Source organism: Aptenodytes patagonicus, chromosome 4, assembly GCF_965638725.1.
Source record: "Aptenodytes patagonicus chromosome 4, bAptPat1.pri.cur, whole genome shotgun sequence".
In the NCBI taxonomy this organism is placed as follows: domain Eukaryota; kingdom Metazoa; phylum Chordata; class Aves; order Sphenisciformes; family Spheniscidae; genus Aptenodytes; species Aptenodytes patagonicus.
The window spans coordinates 27,221,825-27,241,656 of record NC_134952.1 but is presented as its reverse complement, the minus strand read 5'-3'; the positions used below and the strand labels follow the sequence as shown (position 1 = coordinate 27,241,656).

The 19,832-nt window shown below is 39.7% G+C and overlaps 1 protein-coding gene across 10 annotated transcripts in view; it reads left to right on the top strand.

The window, feature by feature from the left end:
• The window catches only part of APBB2 (amyloid beta precursor protein binding family B member 2), a 199,164-nt gene that overhangs the window by 132,381 nt on the left and 46,951 nt on the right, over positions 1-19,832 (top strand). For all 10 annotated transcript variants that reach the window (XM_076336153.1, XM_076336159.1, XM_076336154.1 and 7 more), the window contains one exon: positions 16,472-16,618. In XM_076336153.1, coding sequence (XP_076192268.1) covers positions 16,472-16,618 — 147 coding nt within the window. The remainder of the gene's footprint in view (positions 1-16,471; positions 16,619-19,832) is intronic.

The following is a 19,832-nucleotide window of genomic DNA, read 5'->3' as shown; positions in this document are numbered from 1 at the left end:
GTTCAATTTGGTCAGGAAAGTGTGACTTATTTTAAAATCATGTAAGCCAAGAAATTGAATGTTAAAGATCAAGATTCTACTGTTCAACTGTAATAACTGACCCCTTGCACAGCTAAGTGAGTTTTCTGTCCTGAGTGAGAGGGGGCTCTGTTGTTTGTCGTGGCTGGATAGCTTCCTGGGCCATTCTGTGACAGAATTTGCTCTTTTTTCTCGAGTTTGTCCCTTTTTAAAGTATTCTTCCTTATTTATGTGTCTGCTTGAACTCGCAGCTAGTAACAAGGAAGTTACTTTTTAGGACAAGGAACTTTGTATTTTAGAACAGAGAATGCAAATTAGTTTGAGGATAAAATTTATAGGGAAAAATGAGACCATCATGTCAACAGCACCATAATTAAATCAGAGCCTTTACTGTTGTAATCTAAGTTTTCTGAGGAGAAAGAAGCAGCAGAAGGTGTTGAATGCTTGTATACATATCTCCAGATTTGTCTTGTTGATGGTTTTGCCTTGTGCTTGCATCCATTTTTAAGGATGTTTGTGAATATCTATAATTGGAAATCCAAGTAATTTAAATGAGTTTTTTGGCTGTGCCATACACCTGCAGTGACTGACAGGATCAGAAGCTACTTACACGGAGGAAGACAGTATGTAACAGAGTTAATAATTATAATAACATTAATGATGTATTTTAGGAGAGAAAACAGACTGATCGGGGTACTTAAACTTCTTTGTCATCTTGATTATTTGTCTTGTGATGTTTAAATCAGATGTGAATAAATGTGTTTTGCTTGGCAGGCTGGCAGCTAAAAAGCAAGGGTTTCAGCTGTGCTTGTTACAATGATAAGCACTAAATTCTGAGCACAGTAAACGGAGAGGAGTGATGAGCATTAGGTACCAGCCCTCAGAACCAGAAAGCTGTTCCTTTCAAGATAAGCCGTACGGTATGGAAAGCATTATAGGGAGGCAGTATTTTGATATGTCTGACTCTTTCCCAGATGATTTGCACTGGGTAGAATTAGGAGCCCTTCCTGCATGGAGAACCGTAGCAGTATTTGTGTGGGCGAATAACTCGTGTCATCATCTCCCTTCCCTCTCTGGCTTGCTGTTTAAACTTCAAAATTTATGAACTGATACCCATCCGGTGTCAGGGAAATGGGTCAATGCCAAAAGCTTGTCCTCTTTTGTCTGTCAGAGCTGGTTTTGTTTCTCCTGTTTAGGCAAAACCATGCTGTTGACACTCAAACGGGTAGTCAAAACTGAGTGCTGAAACATTCACAGAAGTGACTGAGAGGAGCAAGGCAAGAAACAGAGGAGAAACTATATATGTTTGGGTTGGTTTTGGTTTTTTTGGTTTGTTGGGTTTTTTTGGTTTGTTTTTTTTTTTAAATCACTTGAATCAAAGGACCTTACCTGCTGTCTGGCACTGCCTGATGGGGATGTTGTGCAGGGGCAGTAGTGACCGCGTGTGTGGTCCTGCGGGTGAAGCTCAGCAGCGCTGATGTTGCTTTGCAGCAGGAGAGGCTGTGGGCAGAGCTGTTCAGTGCATCTGCCTCTGTCCTGAGGACAGGACAAGCAGCTGCAGAATGGCTGCACCCCACAGGGATGGGAAGTGGTCTGGAAACAGCAGGGAAAATCTTCACCTGTGGAAAATGCTCTGGGATCTTTAATTCTCACATGGATGGGAAGTGGGTGTGGTAGGTGGATTCCTTGCTAGCCCGTTTTACCCAAAATACTGTGAGACTGAAAGAATTCTGATAGGATTTGAAACTGATGACCTGAGACTTGGAAAATCCAATTTTTTAGCCCCTTAGGCTCTTCTCTGCCACGTGATGTGCCTTAACTATATTTGATTAAAGCTTGCTTTTGCGTGGCAGCAAGCACAGATAATTTTTCTTCATTTCAGCATAAGAGAAGGAAGCTTTTTTTTAACTCATTAAACTCTCTTTTGGAAGAATTTGTTAAAATGAACCTTGTTAGAGAGATTTTAGAGATCTTAAACCTATTTAAACCTATTCATGACAGTGGCCAGTACGTTTGAAAAAAAATTAAAGAAAAAAATTAAATGTCCTCAATGGCACTGAGTAATGTTGTCTTTCAGCAAAGGGAACTATGCCACCTTGTGGAAAGCTGAAATAGTTGTCTTTCCCCAGAGTCTGTCAACTTCTGCAAAGATTGTAGCGCTGCAAAAATGTCAGTTTGGGGAAAAGTGTATCATGTAATTCTTGTAAGAAAAGTGATTTATGCAGCAACACAGTTAAGCATTCAAAATTGTCAATAAACAGCAAATGGTTCTGTATACATCACGTGCTTAAGATGCAGTTCAGAGCTTCATATCCTTGGCATCTTGGTGCAGGTTGTCTGCACAAGGCCATAAAAGAGAAGGGGAAGCGGGGGAAAGGGGGGAATGATTACATCCAGCTTCTTGATTTCAGTAATTTATTTTGGTAGGAGTTTCTTTAAAAGATGGATCATTGCACTTGACAAGGATCCTAATTCTGCATGTGAAACATGCACAACTGGAAATGAGTTTTGAATTGGTACTTCCCAGGAGACAGATCATAATCTTCCTGGTTAATTTCTAGAGCAACCTGTGCCTTCCTAATTGAGTTTCAAGGGAGGTAAAAAGATGCTTTTACTGATCCTGGACTGTAAATTCTTGTTGTGGTTTAACCTCAGTTGGCAACGGAGTACCACACAGCTGCTCACTCACTTCTCCCCCCCACTCCCCGGTGGGATGGGGGAGAGAATTGGAAGAGTAGAAGTGATAAAAACTCGTGGGTTGAGATAAAAACAGTTTAATACACAAAGCAAGTGATGCACAATGCAATTGCTCACCACCCGCCGACCGATGCCCAGCCAGTCCCCGAGCAGCGGCCCCCCCGGCCAGCTTTCCCCAGTTTATGTACTGAGCATGACGTCACATGGTATGGAATGTCCCTTTGGCCAGTTTGGCTGTGCCCCCTCCCAGCTTCTTGTGCACCTGCAGCCTTCTAGGTCGGTAGAGCATGGAAAACTAAAAAGTCCTTGGCTAGTATAAGTGCTACCTAGCAACAACTAAAACATCGGTGCGTTATCAACATTGTTCTCATCCTAAATCCAAAACACAGCACTGTACTAGCTACTAGGAAGGAAATTAACTCTATCCCTGCCGAAACCAGGACAATTCTGGGCTGTCTCTTTTTACATTGTTGTAAAATATGATGGCCGTGTGTAAAAGTATAGAAAGATGCTAAATTTTTTCCTTGCATTCGTGCAAAGGAACTGGACCTCCTGGGGAAACCTGTCTCTGTCCCTAGGAATGGGATGAAAAATGGAAAGCTCGTGTGACTCAGTTTCTCCAAAATCTTTTCAAAATTGGCCTGTTTGGCCTGACATTTGGGCTCGCTTTTATTCTTTCCTTTTAAATGTGGTTTTCTGCTAAGGCTTAATTTCGTCTTTCTGTGTTAAGCATGGATTTTCGAATTCCCTGTCCGCATTAGCCTGTTCAGGGGAGCTTCGCTTTCCAGCCTTGCCGTTTTAGAGTAGTTTCAGCTATATATCAATGTCTAAGAATGGGAAGAATGTATTTACACCTGTGGAAGTACTAGGCAGTTGCTCCAAAGGTCTGTTTTCTACTTTAGAAACCAGTAAATGCTCAGGATCTTCAAAGAAAGGAAGAGAAGGAGACTATTTCCAAGAGGGATAGAGGTAGGAGATGTTTTTACCAGGTATTTAAATTTAATGACTTACCTGTAGGTGAATGAAAACACAGTTGGAGACATGGGAAATGAGTTGGTGATGAACTCCTATGGATTACCTGGGCATTGGGGATTAACCAGTTGGGCTTTTTGGAGTGATGTGAGGGATGTTTCTGGCAAGCTGACTTGTCAGACCACTTGTGGCTGTCATGAAAGTGGCCTGTAAACAGCACTATGGAAATAATTTTACAAAATACTATGTGCCCCCCAAAGAGTTAATATCCATCTCTCTGCTGCTTTTCTTGCTATGGAGGCAGGTATGTGTGTTTTGGGGACATCCTACATTTGCTTGTTTCAGGTCTTCTCCAGAAGCAAATATCCTGGCTAGACACAGGACCATTAGTAAATAATCAGCGTGTCTTCTTGGTGATGGAGATGAGTCTCATTTCTGATGCAAGTGAAGACGTAACCAGAGAGGAGGAGTTTTTGCCATGTCTAGTAATTCTAAGGGTTATCTTTTCACGCTGAAATCCATAATTCTCTCTCACAGTCAGAGTAGCTTCTAAAATTATTGGTGCAAACAGGAAGTATTCCACATTTTCCGGCAGTTTCACAGTCCACCTTGTGCTGCGTATAATCTTCTCAGTGAGCACATGAAACACTACAAAAAGCCTCAGTTCAATTAATTTCAATTAATGGATTCAATTCAATTAATTAAATCTGAAGATCTTATTCCATCTTAAGTCTTCTTACAAAAAAAGATTAAATCTAAAAGAAAAATTAGGCGTCTTCAACAGTTTATCTTCCAAAATGGTACTTCTGCTTGTTTTTCACAATAGGAATTTGTTTCTTTCAAAAACAATCCTTGGTTTTCATTCCCTAGGATAGGACCTGTATAGGACCTAGGGTAGAGGACTAGAAGAAATCTTGAACCCATTCCTTTACACTTATAGGGAACCACAATATATAATCCCATGTATTAATTTCAAGTTTCTTCTTAAACGTTTTTGTTTTGGTTTTTTTTTGCCTTGACTAGTCTTACTGACAAACCGATTCAAGTATTACCTTCCTTTGATGGTCAAAAACCTTTTAACCTAAACTTTTTGAGGCCATTTTTTATCCTCTTATTCTATGTTTAGCCATCTTCTAGTGCATTTATAGCAGGCAATTATGTCTCTTCTTCAGCTTAGTTTTATTAAAGTAAACAAGCCAAGTGCTTTTAATTATTCATAATAAGGCTAGGAGGGTTGCCATCTTCTTATGAGTCCCTGTTTCCCTGACTGTTGTAGCAGCTCTGTGTTTTCTGCCTTTTATTTTTAACCGTGGGCCATCAGATTTGTAACCTTGGGTGGAGTTTTTCCAAGGTCTTGTAGGGTAGCTTTAAAATGTCTATATTCTCTATTTGAAAGTTCTTGACACATAATTTCATTTACTTTTTTAACTCCTGAGTAGGTAATCATTTTAGTTGCAACCTAAGCCATAATTATAACCAGTGTGGATAAGTTTATAAGAATGAGCAGAAGAAAAGTTCTGGTCTTCATCTCAACAATTTGAATAGCACCTTGGTCAGGAGGGAGGAGTTGGTTGTTTTGTTTTATTTTTTCAAAGAATCTTCTTGCCAGTAGCTGAAAGTTTCTTGTGAACAGCAGAATTTTGTATTTTTTGGGATTAGCCTAAACAGTGTGTACATAGTTCTTTTAACACTAAGCTACTCCCATAGAAAACTAAGTGTGTCTTTGGAAATACTGATTTTTGCATTGATGAGATGGTGTGGAAATGCAAGAAAGCTTTCACAAAATGCAGGAAAGCAGATTATGCTTAGTGCTCATGGATTTTCATTAAATGATGTTCTTAAGTATTTCAAATCAGAAGAACTATAGAATAAGAGTTTAGTTTTACAAAAATTGTTTCCTTTTGGTGTTGGCTTATGTTAGGTTTTCAGAGGGAAGAATGATAATCTGGGAATAAGAACTTAAAAAAACCAACTAAACAAAAACCCAACCTAAAACCAAAATAAACATTGTAGTGGAGTTTGGGGTTAGGGTTTTTTCCTTGTTTCTTTCAAACACAAAAAGGTGCCCTTAGTTTCTTCCCCCTCTCACCATCCGGGTAGTCATTTTAGTAGCTTTCAAAACTATGAGTCAAAACACAGATCTTCTGTTTGAAACATCCAGTGAATCAGAAAGAGGTCAGTCTTGACAATCACTGTAGTATAGCAAAAGTTCATCCATCTTTCCATCCTTGCAGCTTCTCGGTAGCAATGGTGAGTGGTGGGGATGGCAAGTTTCTAAACTGGTTGGTTCGTTCTGAATCTGGCTGTCTGCCATTAGCAGCATTAAGGCACCCTCCCAGCTATGGAGATGCTGCAGGTAAATGATGCAGGTGCTCGAAAACATTCTGCTTCGAAAGCAGTTTTAGAAAATAGCAGACTAAAGCACTAAAATACATCTCCTCAACGTTTTTTTTGTTAAATAACGTCTTTTTCATTTTGTACATTAGAACTTTTGGAGAGTGTGTTTGCTCATTCAGTCTCTCTCCATGGTTGATACTTATTACTATTGACATCTGTTGTGTCATTAGGTGATGTTATAAGTGATAATGTCATGAAGTGAGGTACATCATAATACAGATTTCCATCTAGAGGATATTTGCTTCCACCTTGTCCCTAAATGGAGTCTTGTTTAATCAAATATGAAGATTAGTCCAGGGCACAGGAAGATGTAGTGTTTTCCCAAATCTAAGCGATTTACTTTTTTAATGGCATACAGAGTTACAATGTGTTTAATTATTATAATATATGTGTAATATAAATATCTGTGATAATGTAGTTTAATTTCTTGGGCACTTCAAGATTTATAATTAGATCCTGCAAAATGTTATATGTCTTTCACTCTTAGAAATCCCATGTATCTCTGGGATCTAATTAGATGCAAACCTTTCATGCAGAATCAGGACATGGGTGACTGAACAGCAGGAGAGATATAGAGGGAAAGATTTTATTTGTAGCCTTCATTAGAAAAATATATCACAAAGCCATTCCTCATGTGAAAGAGAATGGAAACTGCTTTAAAATTTACCATTAATTTCCAGGTTTGTAATGCAATAATTATGTCTTGAATTCGCGAGCATTATCAGTATTTGCTTTATTAAGATACACTGTACAAAAGGTTTGCACTGGGCTGCCAGATTTCTACAGGATTGGGAAAAGAGAATATAAAATATAAAACACTTTTGTTTCAAATCAAAATATGTTCTTGGCCCGTTAAGTTCCAGTATTGACAACGGCTTTGTCTGCCGCAGGTCTGTTGACCTGGAATTGTTGTTGGAGTAGTAAGAACATAGATAGCAATTACATTACAGGAGGATAAATTATGCAGATGGGAGCTGTGTGGGTCACACTTTTCCCTTGAAGCAGTTACTACCTTGTGAGTGCCAGGTCGCCTGGGCAGTTTAGGTGCATGCCAGTGACAGCTCTCCCCGTGGGGAGGTAGCTTCCCTGGCTGCCAGCTGGGCGAGGCGGTGCTGGAGCTGGCGTGCCCTGCCCCTGAAATTGCAACTGTGGGGCACCGAATGCGCTGCCGTGGCCTCCACGTAACGGGAAACCATTTCCAAAGTGAAACAGTGCTGTTAAAATTGTAGTTACTCTACCAGGAAGTGCTGGCCATGTTTGAGAAAACATGAATATACCTGGGTTTGGGGTTTTCTTTAATGATGATGTTTCTTCCAGTGGTGGCTGTTTAAGAAGAGTTTTCTATTGCTTCACTAGGTCGAAGTGCCAGTGTCATCTTCAGTACCATTTCTCATGGAGAAGCATGGTGCAGTTTTTCTTGGCCAGGGTCCGTGTACAGCATCTTGCTGTACACAACCATTTAACAAACCATGGCTGTTGTGCAGAACATGAGAAAAACCTAGCTGCTGCTGTAAGAGATTTTTTTTATTATTATTTTCTTGGAAGAATCTGCACTTCCTAATATTTTAATGTTTCTTATTTTTAATTGCTTTTAATCACAGTTTATTCACTGTTTTGTGGTGCAGCACAGTAAACTCTTTCTGGGCCAGCAGTACTTTGTGTATGATTGATGAAGGAGCCCTCAGGAGAGGACAGAAACTGCATACTCATGTCCCACAGGCAAAAAGCTCCAGTTGCCATTCTGCAGACCGATGGATTTGGTGCACAGGGAGCTCCCAGTTTGGCTCAGCCTCTGCTGAGCAGACTTCCCCATCAGCTTGCCAGCATCTTTGCTAATACACTGCAGAGGTAATCACAGCTTGCAGCCCTTCATACTCCCCACTGGAGACCAACCTTTTCACCTCTAAAACAATATATAGCCTCTGTCAGCTCCAGCTTTAGAATGGCCTGTTGATTGTGAACTGCCTCTTGAATGTCTGTTCATCGTCTTGCTGCTATAAAATGGACTCATCAGATGAAATTTTTGTATTTCTCTTCAATTATTTACATTAGCGTGCCAGTTTAGGGCGGCTCAGGGAAATAGCCTGCTCTAGTCTGCAATGTCAAAGTTTACCATTCCATTGCATAGATTTTTAATGAAAAAAGTGCAGAATGTGTATTTGTGTGTGTATATATATACATTAAAAAAAAATATAATTTATGTACGAGTTATGTTATATGTTGTATATATACAGTTTGAAAACAGCGTGGTACAACTGTGGGTTATTTGTCCATTGTGGACCTGAAAGGTACATTTATGGAGGAAGTTAATTTAAAAATCAATTAAAATGAAACATTGTGTTGAATGACAGAGCAATATTTAGATAGCTTTAGCCAGCATGTATATTTATTATGGTATTAGTTCTAGCTCTAAATTTCACTTTAAAAAACCAGAGGTCTTCCTTGCCAGAATTTCCTGCATTTCATCAAAATGAAAAGGGAGTGGGAGGTAATATTTATCTCGTAAGGGACTTAAAAACATGAGATATGCAGTACATCGTAATGCCGTGTTGCTCCTATGCGGGTATGCATTATTCCGTATGCTTGAGGATGATCGCTTCAGGGTGCTGCAGGGAGGCAGCGTGACAGTAAGTGGGTCCTCAAATGTGGGAGGCCCACCACGGCTCAAGCTTGCTGGACTCGGGATTCATGTTCATTTGAGTCGTTTTCAAAGAGTGGGAATCGATCAAAAGTGATTTAACTTCATTGACTTTGGATCCTGTTGTAAACATAATTTCTGCAGAAAACAAATTACTCTTAACAATGTTGCTTCTAAAGACACATGAAATCCTGACTCTAGTGAAGGCAAAAGGTTTTTCTCCATTGATTCACTAAGGTTGAGAGTTCACCTAAAGGGTTTTTTTTGTTGTTGTTGTTGTTTATTTGTTGTTGTTTTTTTTTAAGTTGGATGTCATGCATTTTACCTTTGAATTTATGCACCACAGTACTGAATAAAGTGCTGCTGGCTGCATTAGAATGACTTACATCTATCAGCCTGCAGAAGAGCCCTCGTCAGAAAAATGCAACATTTAAGGTTAAAGATAAAAAGTGCAGAGCATTAGTTTTTAAGAAATGAATGCACACATTCTTTCATGCCCTGTAAACTCCTGCAGGGCTTGTCTTTACTGACAAAGCGTTTGTGTATTTGTTGGGGTCATTTTTGTGTGTTGCAGAATAATGAAACCTGCTTGAGCTATCCTAACAGTTCAGTTATTCTGCAAGATAGACCCTAATTTGAGCATCATTGCAACAATCATCCTTTATTAGTTTCTGGTGAAAAATATGACTGCCTTTTCTTCACTGAGGAAGCATGTTTTTTATTTCACTGTATTAAAATGAAACCTAAACCACCCTTAATAGCTCAAAGTAAAGTCCATAAACCCATCCCTTTAGGATGTGAAGTCAAGGTATCTGCAAAGCATTTAAAATCAAAGCCTATTCTTTACTGAGAAGACTGGAGGAAAAAATAAGGTGATTTTAATTTCTTCAGAACTACATATAGCAAAAGGGTATTAGTAGAGAATAATAGTGTCCATGCCATTTGTGCTCAACTGACTAGATTTTTTACTTGATTCAGAAATATAGTAATGAATAAGAAATTTGGATTCAAAAATTCTTGAACCAGCACAACGGTCCTGCAACGTTTTCTTGCCTTGATAGAGCAGATTTGACCTCTGGCTGTGAGCCAGCAGGAACCACTGAGACAGAAGTATTAAACTCAAAACAAGAGAGGGACTTTTGTCATCCTACGTGTTGGAGTCTGCGAGTCTGGAAAAAATGAGAATGTAGTGTCTTGGAGAATGAGTAAGGGACTGTGAAAGCAGAAGGTTCAATATTGACCTGCTCTAGAGAAGTAATTTTTTTATAAAGGTTATTTTACAGTGTTTGTAAAGCCCTCATATTTTATTCCGCAGAAGTTTAGTTTACAATCATCTGCTTGAAGTAGCAATTACTAGTGGATTTCTGAATTCTGTTGTGACCTGAATATCTGTGTTGTTATTTTTGTATGGCATGCACATTTTCAGCAATTCAAATAATACAACATGAACTGCAACAGAGAGCTGGAAATGTTGAAAAATCTTAGTAGTATGCTTTTGATTCTGCATTTTGAATTTTTTGTAATTAAGAATTTTTATGTGACAACTGTCAGTATTTCTCTGAGCAAATGGATGCATTGCAGTCTATTCGCATCAATTAAATGAAAGTGTTTGCTTGTTCATTAATTGAATAAGATCTCTTTATTCTTTTGTTACTCAGTTTAGCTTTGATCATCTCCAATATTTTCATCTGGAATCAATGTAAGCTTTCTTCATGTATAGCTGGCAAATATACTGGAACATATTTCTTTCTCGGAATAGGGTGGCTATATTTTAAGATACTTGATCTTCCAAAGCATAAAATGGTATGATAGTTTGTTTTATTTTTAAACTATTAAATAAAATGTAAGTGGAATTTCCAAGACTCTGTTGGCTGCATAAGAAATGGTTAATTATGTGACCTACATGCTGTGTCTCAGGCACAAGCCTGCTCAGTGGTCCGTGATAAAAGGCCTTATTAAATACTGTAATGATTTACGTATGTCTGCAGACAGATATAACCTTTAAAAAGGAAAAACATAAAGGGAAACAAAGGGATATCCAAGTCCTTTAGGCTCAGAAGTAGAGAAGAAATTAGTAGCACAGGTTTAAATCATCAAGGCAAACATACAAACATAGATGTTTGTAGTGGCTACCAACAGCTGTGTGATCTGAAAAACAATCAGTCCGTCTATTTGTAATGTTCATTAGTTTGTTGTGCTCAAACTGATGTTCTAATCCAATTTTTCCCTGTAATGGGATCTTTCTACCCATGCCCTTATGATCCATCCAGTTTCCAATACTACTCTGTCATCAGTCTTGTGTAATTGATCTCTTGTTCTCTGTCTAGTAGGGGATTGTGTCTGCTTTGGTTTTCTTGAATTTTTTTTTTTTTAAGGTACATGCTTAGCACTACATGAGGCAACAGCTGGAGTGTGGCATTTGCTTGCGTGCAGAGTCTTGTCATGGTTCTGCATTCCTGTCAAAGCTCCTTCTGGAGTTCCTCTTGGAAGAGCTGCCGCAGAGCAGAACCCTACCCTGTGGTGAAGGGTTTGCAATGCCAAAGAGCAGAAGTGTGAACCACGATTCATTCATTCCTTCAAACCTAAAGCTCCTCAGCTTTGGGCAATGTTTTAGATCAGAACTGCACTGCGAGGGAGCTTTACAGCCTTTTAGAGTTTGGATTACAGCATTTATGAGTTTGGTTCTTTGGCTACAGATCATTAACCCTGAAACATTAATTGGATTTGCAGCCATACAAACATATGTTCCCCAGAACTGTAAAACTGAGCAGTGCTCCCGGTGTTTTCATTTCTGTTCACCTGTCTTTTCACGGGGCAGTGTGTGATAAGGTGGCCTTTTTTTTCCCCTGTGGCCTTTTTTTCCCTGTGTATTTTCTTTGCACAATGTCCTGTGTAGCCTAGCAGGAAATGTGAAGTCTCCAGTTGAGATGAAATTACAAGGTTGTTGACATACTGTGGTTTAAACATTTTTTTCATTCACCTATCTCAGACACACAGTGTTCGTGGTAGTATCTTTAATCCTTTCCATCCCAAACAGCGATATCCAAGTGATCCAAACGCAGTATACAATTCCTAAATCTGTCTCTCGTCCTGCTCTATTTATCATCTTTTTTTGGTTTTCTTCAAACCTGGTTTTCTTTGTCATCTCTTGGAAGGAGTCTGGGAACAGTAGATCCAAGCTGGTAGGAAAATTGTGTTTCACTTATCTTTATTCAGATATGGTTATTTAAATCATCCTCTTTAGAGTTTTGATTTCAAGATAAAGCAGAGGGTCTGATCAGGCACAAAAACCTCTAAGATTTTATTTTGTAAGTTAATACTAATAATGTATAACATGGTACAAGGGTTATCTGTTTACTGTCCAAGGGAGAAAAGAAATGAGGTAGACTACTGTAAGCCACAAGTTGGCATCTGGATTACTTTGAAATTATGATTTGCCAGTAATTATATGTGAGCCTCGAGTAGAGGTCCTTAACCAACTGTCATTACCAAGAATGTCTGTTTTACTGAGCTCATAGACTCTTAGTCAAGGAGAGCTGCACTCAGTGGTTTTCAGCTTGGCTTGTTTTGACTCTAGATAACTAGTTCCAGGAGAAAAGAGGGTGCATTAGCAAAGCTCTTCCAGGTCAAAGGAAGCACTTTGTCTCTTGGCTAGTAAGTACCGTTGGTGGGAGCTGGGGAACCACGATGCTGGATTACTGTGCTACGTAACTAAGCAATTCTGCTGTTGTGGCTAGCTCAGCTAGCCCTGGTTTAAGAATTAGGTCATACCTGATTGGAGAGACTAGGTGGTTTGTTTCTGCTGGGTTTTGTGGTTTGTTTTAAAGTGTACCTCTGAGTCAAATAATTAAGGGGGGCGGGGACACCCACCAACAATAAAGCATGAAATTGATCCTTTCTAAGAGAGTTCTACAATTGCTGGCAACACACAGAGAGGGTGGGATGCAGGCATGCGTGCACACACTTCTACCACCACCGCCTCCCCCCGCCCCCAGGGTGTGTGTGTGTATATACTTCTGTTAACTATTATACTGATGATAAATGAACCGTGGTATGTATCACATGTTATTCTGAGTCCTCATATTTTCTTATGCTGAAATCTGCATGAAGGTCTGCCATCACTTCTGAGTCACGCCAGCATGTGTATTCACTTAGAGCCAACCAAGAAGTAGAAGATTTTTGGTCTTAAAGTGTATTTTGAGCAAAAGAATGTTTCTTGTATGTGTGTCCTCAGGTACATAGGCATTGTGTTGCTTTGTGGGTGGGGTGTTGAGTCTTTCTGGGTTTTATTGAGAGTTTTTTTTGTTTGTAGTGAGTCTTTGGGAAATCTGTTTGTTTTGATGAAGCTGTTCTGAAGCATTTTATTTGAGTTATGGTAAGGGCTTCTTGTAATACACACAAACAGAAACTTGCCAGGTGCCAGAAGCCAACTGGGTTTCTCATGTCTACCTGGCTTGGATGTACGGAGAGGGACTGGAAGTGGGGAGGGAAGACAAGCCCTTCACATGGAAGGGAATACATGGGATGGACAAGAAGAATGTCCCATTCAGCTCGCTCTATTGTCATGACAGTGGGCTGGGAAGAAAAAGAAATACAGTGGATGCCACCACTGGAGAATTTTGAACATGGTATAAAAATGACCAGGGAAGAAATACCAAAACAGTTAACCGTCTTTACTAATAAGAGATTTACCTGCTGTCAACTTGAACTGATTGTCTTTCACCAGTTTTTTGCCTTCTTAAGGTATACTCTGTTCAGTGCAAGGACTATATTTATCTTTGTGTTCGGAAAGCAGCTAACAAATTGCAGCTGTGGCTGAGATATGAAGAATAATGAGGAAGCAGTATGCTTAGTGTATATACTTAGTTCTTCACCTCTCTTAAGATGATTTAGAAAATGTTTCTCTTTCCTAGTATTCCGTTACTCAATTTAATATTGAAATACTCATAAAAAAAACCCCTTTCCTCTGGCACAGTAAAAATCTGTATTTTAAAAGCTCGCAGAGATAAATATTTAATACCCCAATGGGCATCGCAGCACTTTCAGGAAGATTCATGAGCATCTGATGTGCCAAAAACAATTCTGCAATCTTGAGATTAGATGACCTTAATTGCTAAAAAATGGATATTTTAGTATCTCATGTAGCCCTGAAGTGAAGAGCACCCCTGAGTGGTGACCCCTCCTTTGTTTCCTCTTTCACCTTCTCCTTCATCTCCCTTTAAAATCTGAAAGCCAGCACTTTTGTGGGTTTCCAGCGGAGCTGGGTCAGGAAGCAGCAGCATAGGAGAATTTGCATATTGGTTTCCTTGTTTGCAAAGCAATAATAATAATAATAATAATAATAATAATAATAAAATACAGCCACAAAAAATCTGGAGGCATGGGAGGCTTTGATTTTTTACCCACACTCACTGAAGGGTTTCACACAATTTGCAGAGTGTATTTGTTGTCTGATACCTTAGATGAGATGCATCATTAGTGACTCGTTGGAGTAGGTACCAGAGGTACAGGAGGCAGGCTCTTAGGCTGGGTTTTCTGCGTGGCGAAGTAGGCTGGAGGAGTGTGTTGTGCTAGCTGAAAGAAGGCTGAAGGAGGAGAGAAGTTTTAAAGGGAAGGAAGGAGAAACTCATTAATCTTTTTACCCACTGGTGAATTTTATTCCTCCCTTAGTTTGCCAAAGTTGACATATTATGCATATTTAAAATACCTTGGTGTTTTGGGGTCTTTTTTTGAGGACAGTGGATCCCAAATGACACACCAGTGATGGTGTGTGAGTTTGATCTACTCACTGACTTCACAGCAGTTTTTAGAAGGTGGCAAATGAATATTCAGTGTCTGCTTTTGAACTCTGAAGCTGATTTATTTACTGCATCTCAAGAAGAGGAGATTAATTGGTAAGTCCAGCACAGACCTGCTGTTGTTGCTCCTGGGCTGTGTGCCGGTGTCTCGTTGGAGGCAGCGCGGCTCCCAGTGGCCACTGGTGCCGGCTTCCTTCGAGCAGCTCCCAGGATCATTGCCTGCCTTCCGGAGACCCGCAGGATGCTGCTGACAGCAAAGAAAGCTCTGTGGCACAAGGCGGCAGCGCTGGACAATGAGTGTTGGTCTTTGCAAGGTCAAAATTGCGCTGAGTACCTAATGGAGAACTGGATTGACTGAAACAATTGCAAGTCAGTTCACCAGAACAACATAGCATTTCAGGACAGCATAACATTTCAGAAGAAACATATGGATAACACTGAAGCAGGCAGGGTACCAAAGATTGAGTACTAATTGACGTCAATACTTGATCCGTCTTGGTAAGGGGAGGCTCAGGGTGAGAGAACAGAGGAGTTGTATGATGGCAGATTTTCAGTTATTAATTGTAAATTGTCTCACTTCTACTTTTGGAACTTGTGCCTGCTGAATCTTGCACCTCTGCAGGAGGCATCATGGTTAGCAAAAAGAATTTGGTGTAAAAGTGAGTGCAACTTCATGTCAGTGCTGGTGCGCTATCTAATCACTGACTCAAGCCAGGTGTTTCTTCATATTATGCAGGGAAACAGGAGCTCAGAGATGGGATGGCATTTGATTTGGCAGTGTTCAGTGGTGGTATCTGTTGCCATATTAAATGCCGAGAAGACAGCAGGAATTTGGTATGGGGTCATTAAGGAACTATTATTGCTGAACCTTTAGGGACCATATCATAAATGTTCGGTGTGCCTATTAAGGAGGTACACCAGTGAGTCTGCTGTGCATCCATCGCTGGCGTTGCATTGCCATTTGAGAATGAGATATACCCATAATGTTCTCCGGACGAAATCTTGGTCTTATAGACAAACTCCCATTGACTTAGTGTGAGGTCTGTATTTCACCCATGGTAAAGCCTGAGAGCAAATGTGCAGTGTTTTTTCAGAATTAAAGTTTTTTATTCCCTACTCTAGTAGATGTAGGGTAGAGATGGTGCCATTCAATTTGTCCCATTTTGTTTTGTTTGCAAAAAGCACCATATGTGCAAAGTAATGTCGCCTTGGCTTGTACTGCCAACTGAGTGCTCTGGTTGGCTAAACAACCTTCTGCTAAAGAAACGTATAATTAGATTGTTTTATTTTAATGGTCATTTTTAATTTCATGTAGAAAAAAGCCTGCTTTCCTCTTAATGATAGCTTATCTTTTTGTTAGTGCATTGAATTTGTTATTGTTTGCTACCTTAGTTGAATTTACTGTAGAAATTATTTCTGTAATCCACAAAAAAAATTAATTTTCTTTTAAAAGCCAGGCAGTGAGATATACCGTGAGTGTGAACCTCACAACAGACGTAATCCAATAGTGTTTTCTTTCTTTTCAATTAGAGCTCTCTAGAGCTATCTATACTAGCTAAAATTTCAGTTCTACTGTATCTGTAGTTGTGCTTTTTCCTTTATTTCTCTGTGTTTGTGTGTCCTACTATTCACTGCTCCCCTGTTTCCTCCTTTATATTAGCAAAAGTATTTTATTGTAAAGCATTACTGTTACCTCCACAGCTACCTTTCCTGGCAAGTCATGTATTCTTTGTTCCTTTGAAAGTTTTCACTTTGCCATTCTCAAATTATATTTTAATTTATTTATCTTTGAGCATAAGCTCATCTGCAAGGCCTTGATTTTGTTCTCCTAGCTGGGGATCTTTAACCTTGACTGACTAGTTTCTGTTGCATGACAAGATTTCCATAGCTGGATACAGCAGTGTGTTGCTTGCTCAGATGCATGTTCAGGTATTTTCTGGTTTCTTTTTAGTGCTTTGCTGTGCGATCTCTGGGCTGGGTAGAAATGGCAGAAGAAGATCTGGCTCCTGGAAAAAGCAGTGTTGCGGTCAACAATTGCATCAGACAACTCTCTTACTGTAAAAACGACATCAGAGACACTGTTGGCATCTGGGGAGAGGTAAGAACGGAGTGAACTCCTCTTCCTCTTGGAACATCCCTCTTGTGTCATAAAACATCTTGAAAGAACAACTCTGTAAGCAAATAAGTCCATGCTCTGTGTTTGGGATTTCCCCATCCTAGCTGGCACTGCCAAAAAATATAAAAGGGTTCAAGGAAAGTGTTGACGTTTTTGTTCCAAACTGCTCAGGACAGCAGATGCCACAAAGATTTCACCTTCATGTTTACATCTGTGCTAGTACGCACCTGTGCAATAACAGTGTTGGGACACACAAACCAAACTGTTGAAATCAGTGGAAGTCTTTCTCCTGACCAGAGGTTTGAGAGTGGTGCTTTGGAACAGCATTTTCACAGGTTTCCCAGTGACAAAAGGGCTTTAAGGAAACCTAGACTGGTGTGACCCATGCTTCTGAAATGTATAAGAAGAATGAGACTGACGGACAGATGGCTTATTTTAAGATGATTATTTTATCAGTGTTTCAGAAAGAAATTAATTTTATGTCATCAGTCTGTCTGTTGGTTCCTCTCCAATAACTCTTGAAATTGTTAACCAGTGTCATCCAGTTTTGAAGGATGCCAGATTCCCACACACTGAAGGAAAAACAGAGAGCCCAGATCTTCTCTTTCGTGGTTTGCTGATGGGTCAGTACACCTTCATCAACTGAACTATGCAAGCTCTGTGCTTCTTTCTGAATTGGCAGCAAAGACAGGATAACGCTGTGGGAGCTCAGGGGGAAATATGAAGGAAGCCAAAGGTATTGTGGTTTGGAAAAGAGGTGTGCTGGGGACAGATGAAGGAGTGGAAGGTGTGGAGGGATCAGTAAGTGAAGCAAGAAGAAAGGAAAAGGTGGGGTTATAATGGTGGGACGTACAGAGGAAATAGGAGACAAACCCATAGAAAAACATCTTCGTTATTTGATTGTTCATGGAACAACTTAAACTTCAGCCAAATCTTGCTCTCTACATCTCTCCTGACTTGTTTTCAGGAGGGTTACACTAACGTGGATTTACTACACAAGGTCTGAATGCAAAAGTGATGTAAGAGCGAATGTTGTAACTTTCACTTGTGTGATCTAAGGGAAAGAGCACTGCCAAACAGAGAAGGAATTAAAAGAAAGACTTGTCGATTTCAGTAAAAATTTTAGGAAAAATATCCTTCAGTCTCACAAGTTATTGTTGCAGTCTAAAGCTTGAGTCCAGTGCCCTGACTATGACCACAACAATGCAGAGACACTTCAGAGGAGCAACTGGGAGAAAGTGCCTGTTTAAAAATGGGAGTGAGGTTTCAAGGGACACATTTAGAGTGCCCTATCTGTTTAAAGTAATTTCAGAAGGGTTTTTCTATGTAAGAAATGTATATTTATGTATATGTGAACAAGATAACATTGGTCTCCCTTTTTCCTACTTCTGGGAACAGTTTTATTTAGTTAATATAGCTAGACAAGCAATTAGAGATGTGTCAGTCATGGACTTTCTGCTGACCTGGGGAGGGAAAAAACCCCGCTCTCTTTACATGTGTGTAATCCCATCCATTTTTCAGATGACAGAACTTTGATCAACTTGAAATATATCATTTACTTTGGAATCGTATGCTTTATTCTGATTTAAGAGTTAATGTTGACTGGTTTGAGTTAATAGTCACATTTTTCCATATTTCTCTCTGTCAGTCCCATTGTTCTTTGTTGGAAATCCTTGCAGGTTTCCAAGCCAAAGTGGTGAAAAGTTTTGGTCCTCTTGAATGGAAGTTTTAAATAAAAATGCTATTCATAAAAAAAATAAAAAAAATCAGCCTGACAAAACGAAAGACACTGTGCTTGAATACATGGCCCCTGAAGTAAATTGTTGTCTTGATTTTAAAAGAAATCATTACAACCACATTTTTCTGCTGGCAATGTAATGCTTCAAGAGTGATTGGAAAGAGCACATTTTAGAGCGGAAGCTGAAGAAAGTGTGCCCGTCACTGACATATTGGATGGAGCACATACAGCAGAAATCTATTACGAAGCTAGAACTGATGACTGCAGATGGGGGTTTTAAGATTGCCTAAAGATTTATTTTAGCTATAATGTAATGAAAGTGAAATTGGGACTAGGACCATCCCCAAGTTTTCATGATTTAAAAACACAAAGCAAAACACAAAAAACCCCACACCCTGGGTAAAATCCTGACCCTACAGAAGCTTTGTTACTGGCTTTAATGTGGGATTTCATGCCTTCCGCTCCCCTCCAAAAGAAATACCCTGTAAATTTCTAACTACCACGGTTCTGTAAAATCTAAGAAGAAAAACGCAACTCATCTGTTTGTGTTGCTACTTTGCCATGCATTATATTCCTGTACATTACAAAATCACTTACCTGAAAAAGATTCATTGTTGCCATTGACCTATATACCACAGTATATAACACTTCCCTGAAAGGCTGCTCGGATTGAGTCTCTCTCTCCTCCATTCCCTTTCCCTGTGTGGCTCTTCCCGTGAGAGCCTTCTTCATCTTGGACCATCAGGTCTCTGCAGCTCTTCAGCAGTCTGAGACATTGAGGCCTATGTTCAAGCTCCCAGTCTGTCTAAATTATTTCTTCTTGCCCTCTGCAGTGTTTTCGTCTCTAAAATAGCTTTTGTATAGTAAGGCAACAAAACTTAGCAAAATATATTGCTTCTAGCTGCGGCCAAGCTATCCCTTGAGCATTGCAAGGATAATTTTCCTTGACTTATGTTGCTTATCTGCCCATTCTCCGATCTTTTCCAGCTAATTTGAATTCAGTTTATTACCCTAATCCCAGTATATTTTGCATGATGAACAGATTTTACCTTCTTGTAATAATTTCCTTCTGGAACAAATATACAAATAGAAAATGGGTCCAAAAAGCAATCTTTGTGACACTCAGTAACATTCTTCACACAATCTGTTTACTGCTTCTGACCTCCAAGAAAATTTCTCACCCTTTTTCTTTGTGATGACTCTGTTTTCTGTTTGGTTTCCTTCATCATCCTGGTCTGCCTGGTGCCATCCTGGCTTCTGTGTTTTACTTCCCATGTTTCTTTTTCTGCATGCCACAAGCAGTTCAGTGCTGCTGATTCACCCCATTTACATCTATGGTTATCACAGCTACATCTGTTTCTGCTTCTCTAGGAGCAGCCTATATATCCAGCCTTGCATCTCAGCCACAGCTGTACTTTTTCCACCAGGCAAAATGTTCTTGTGTTGGCATCGTATATA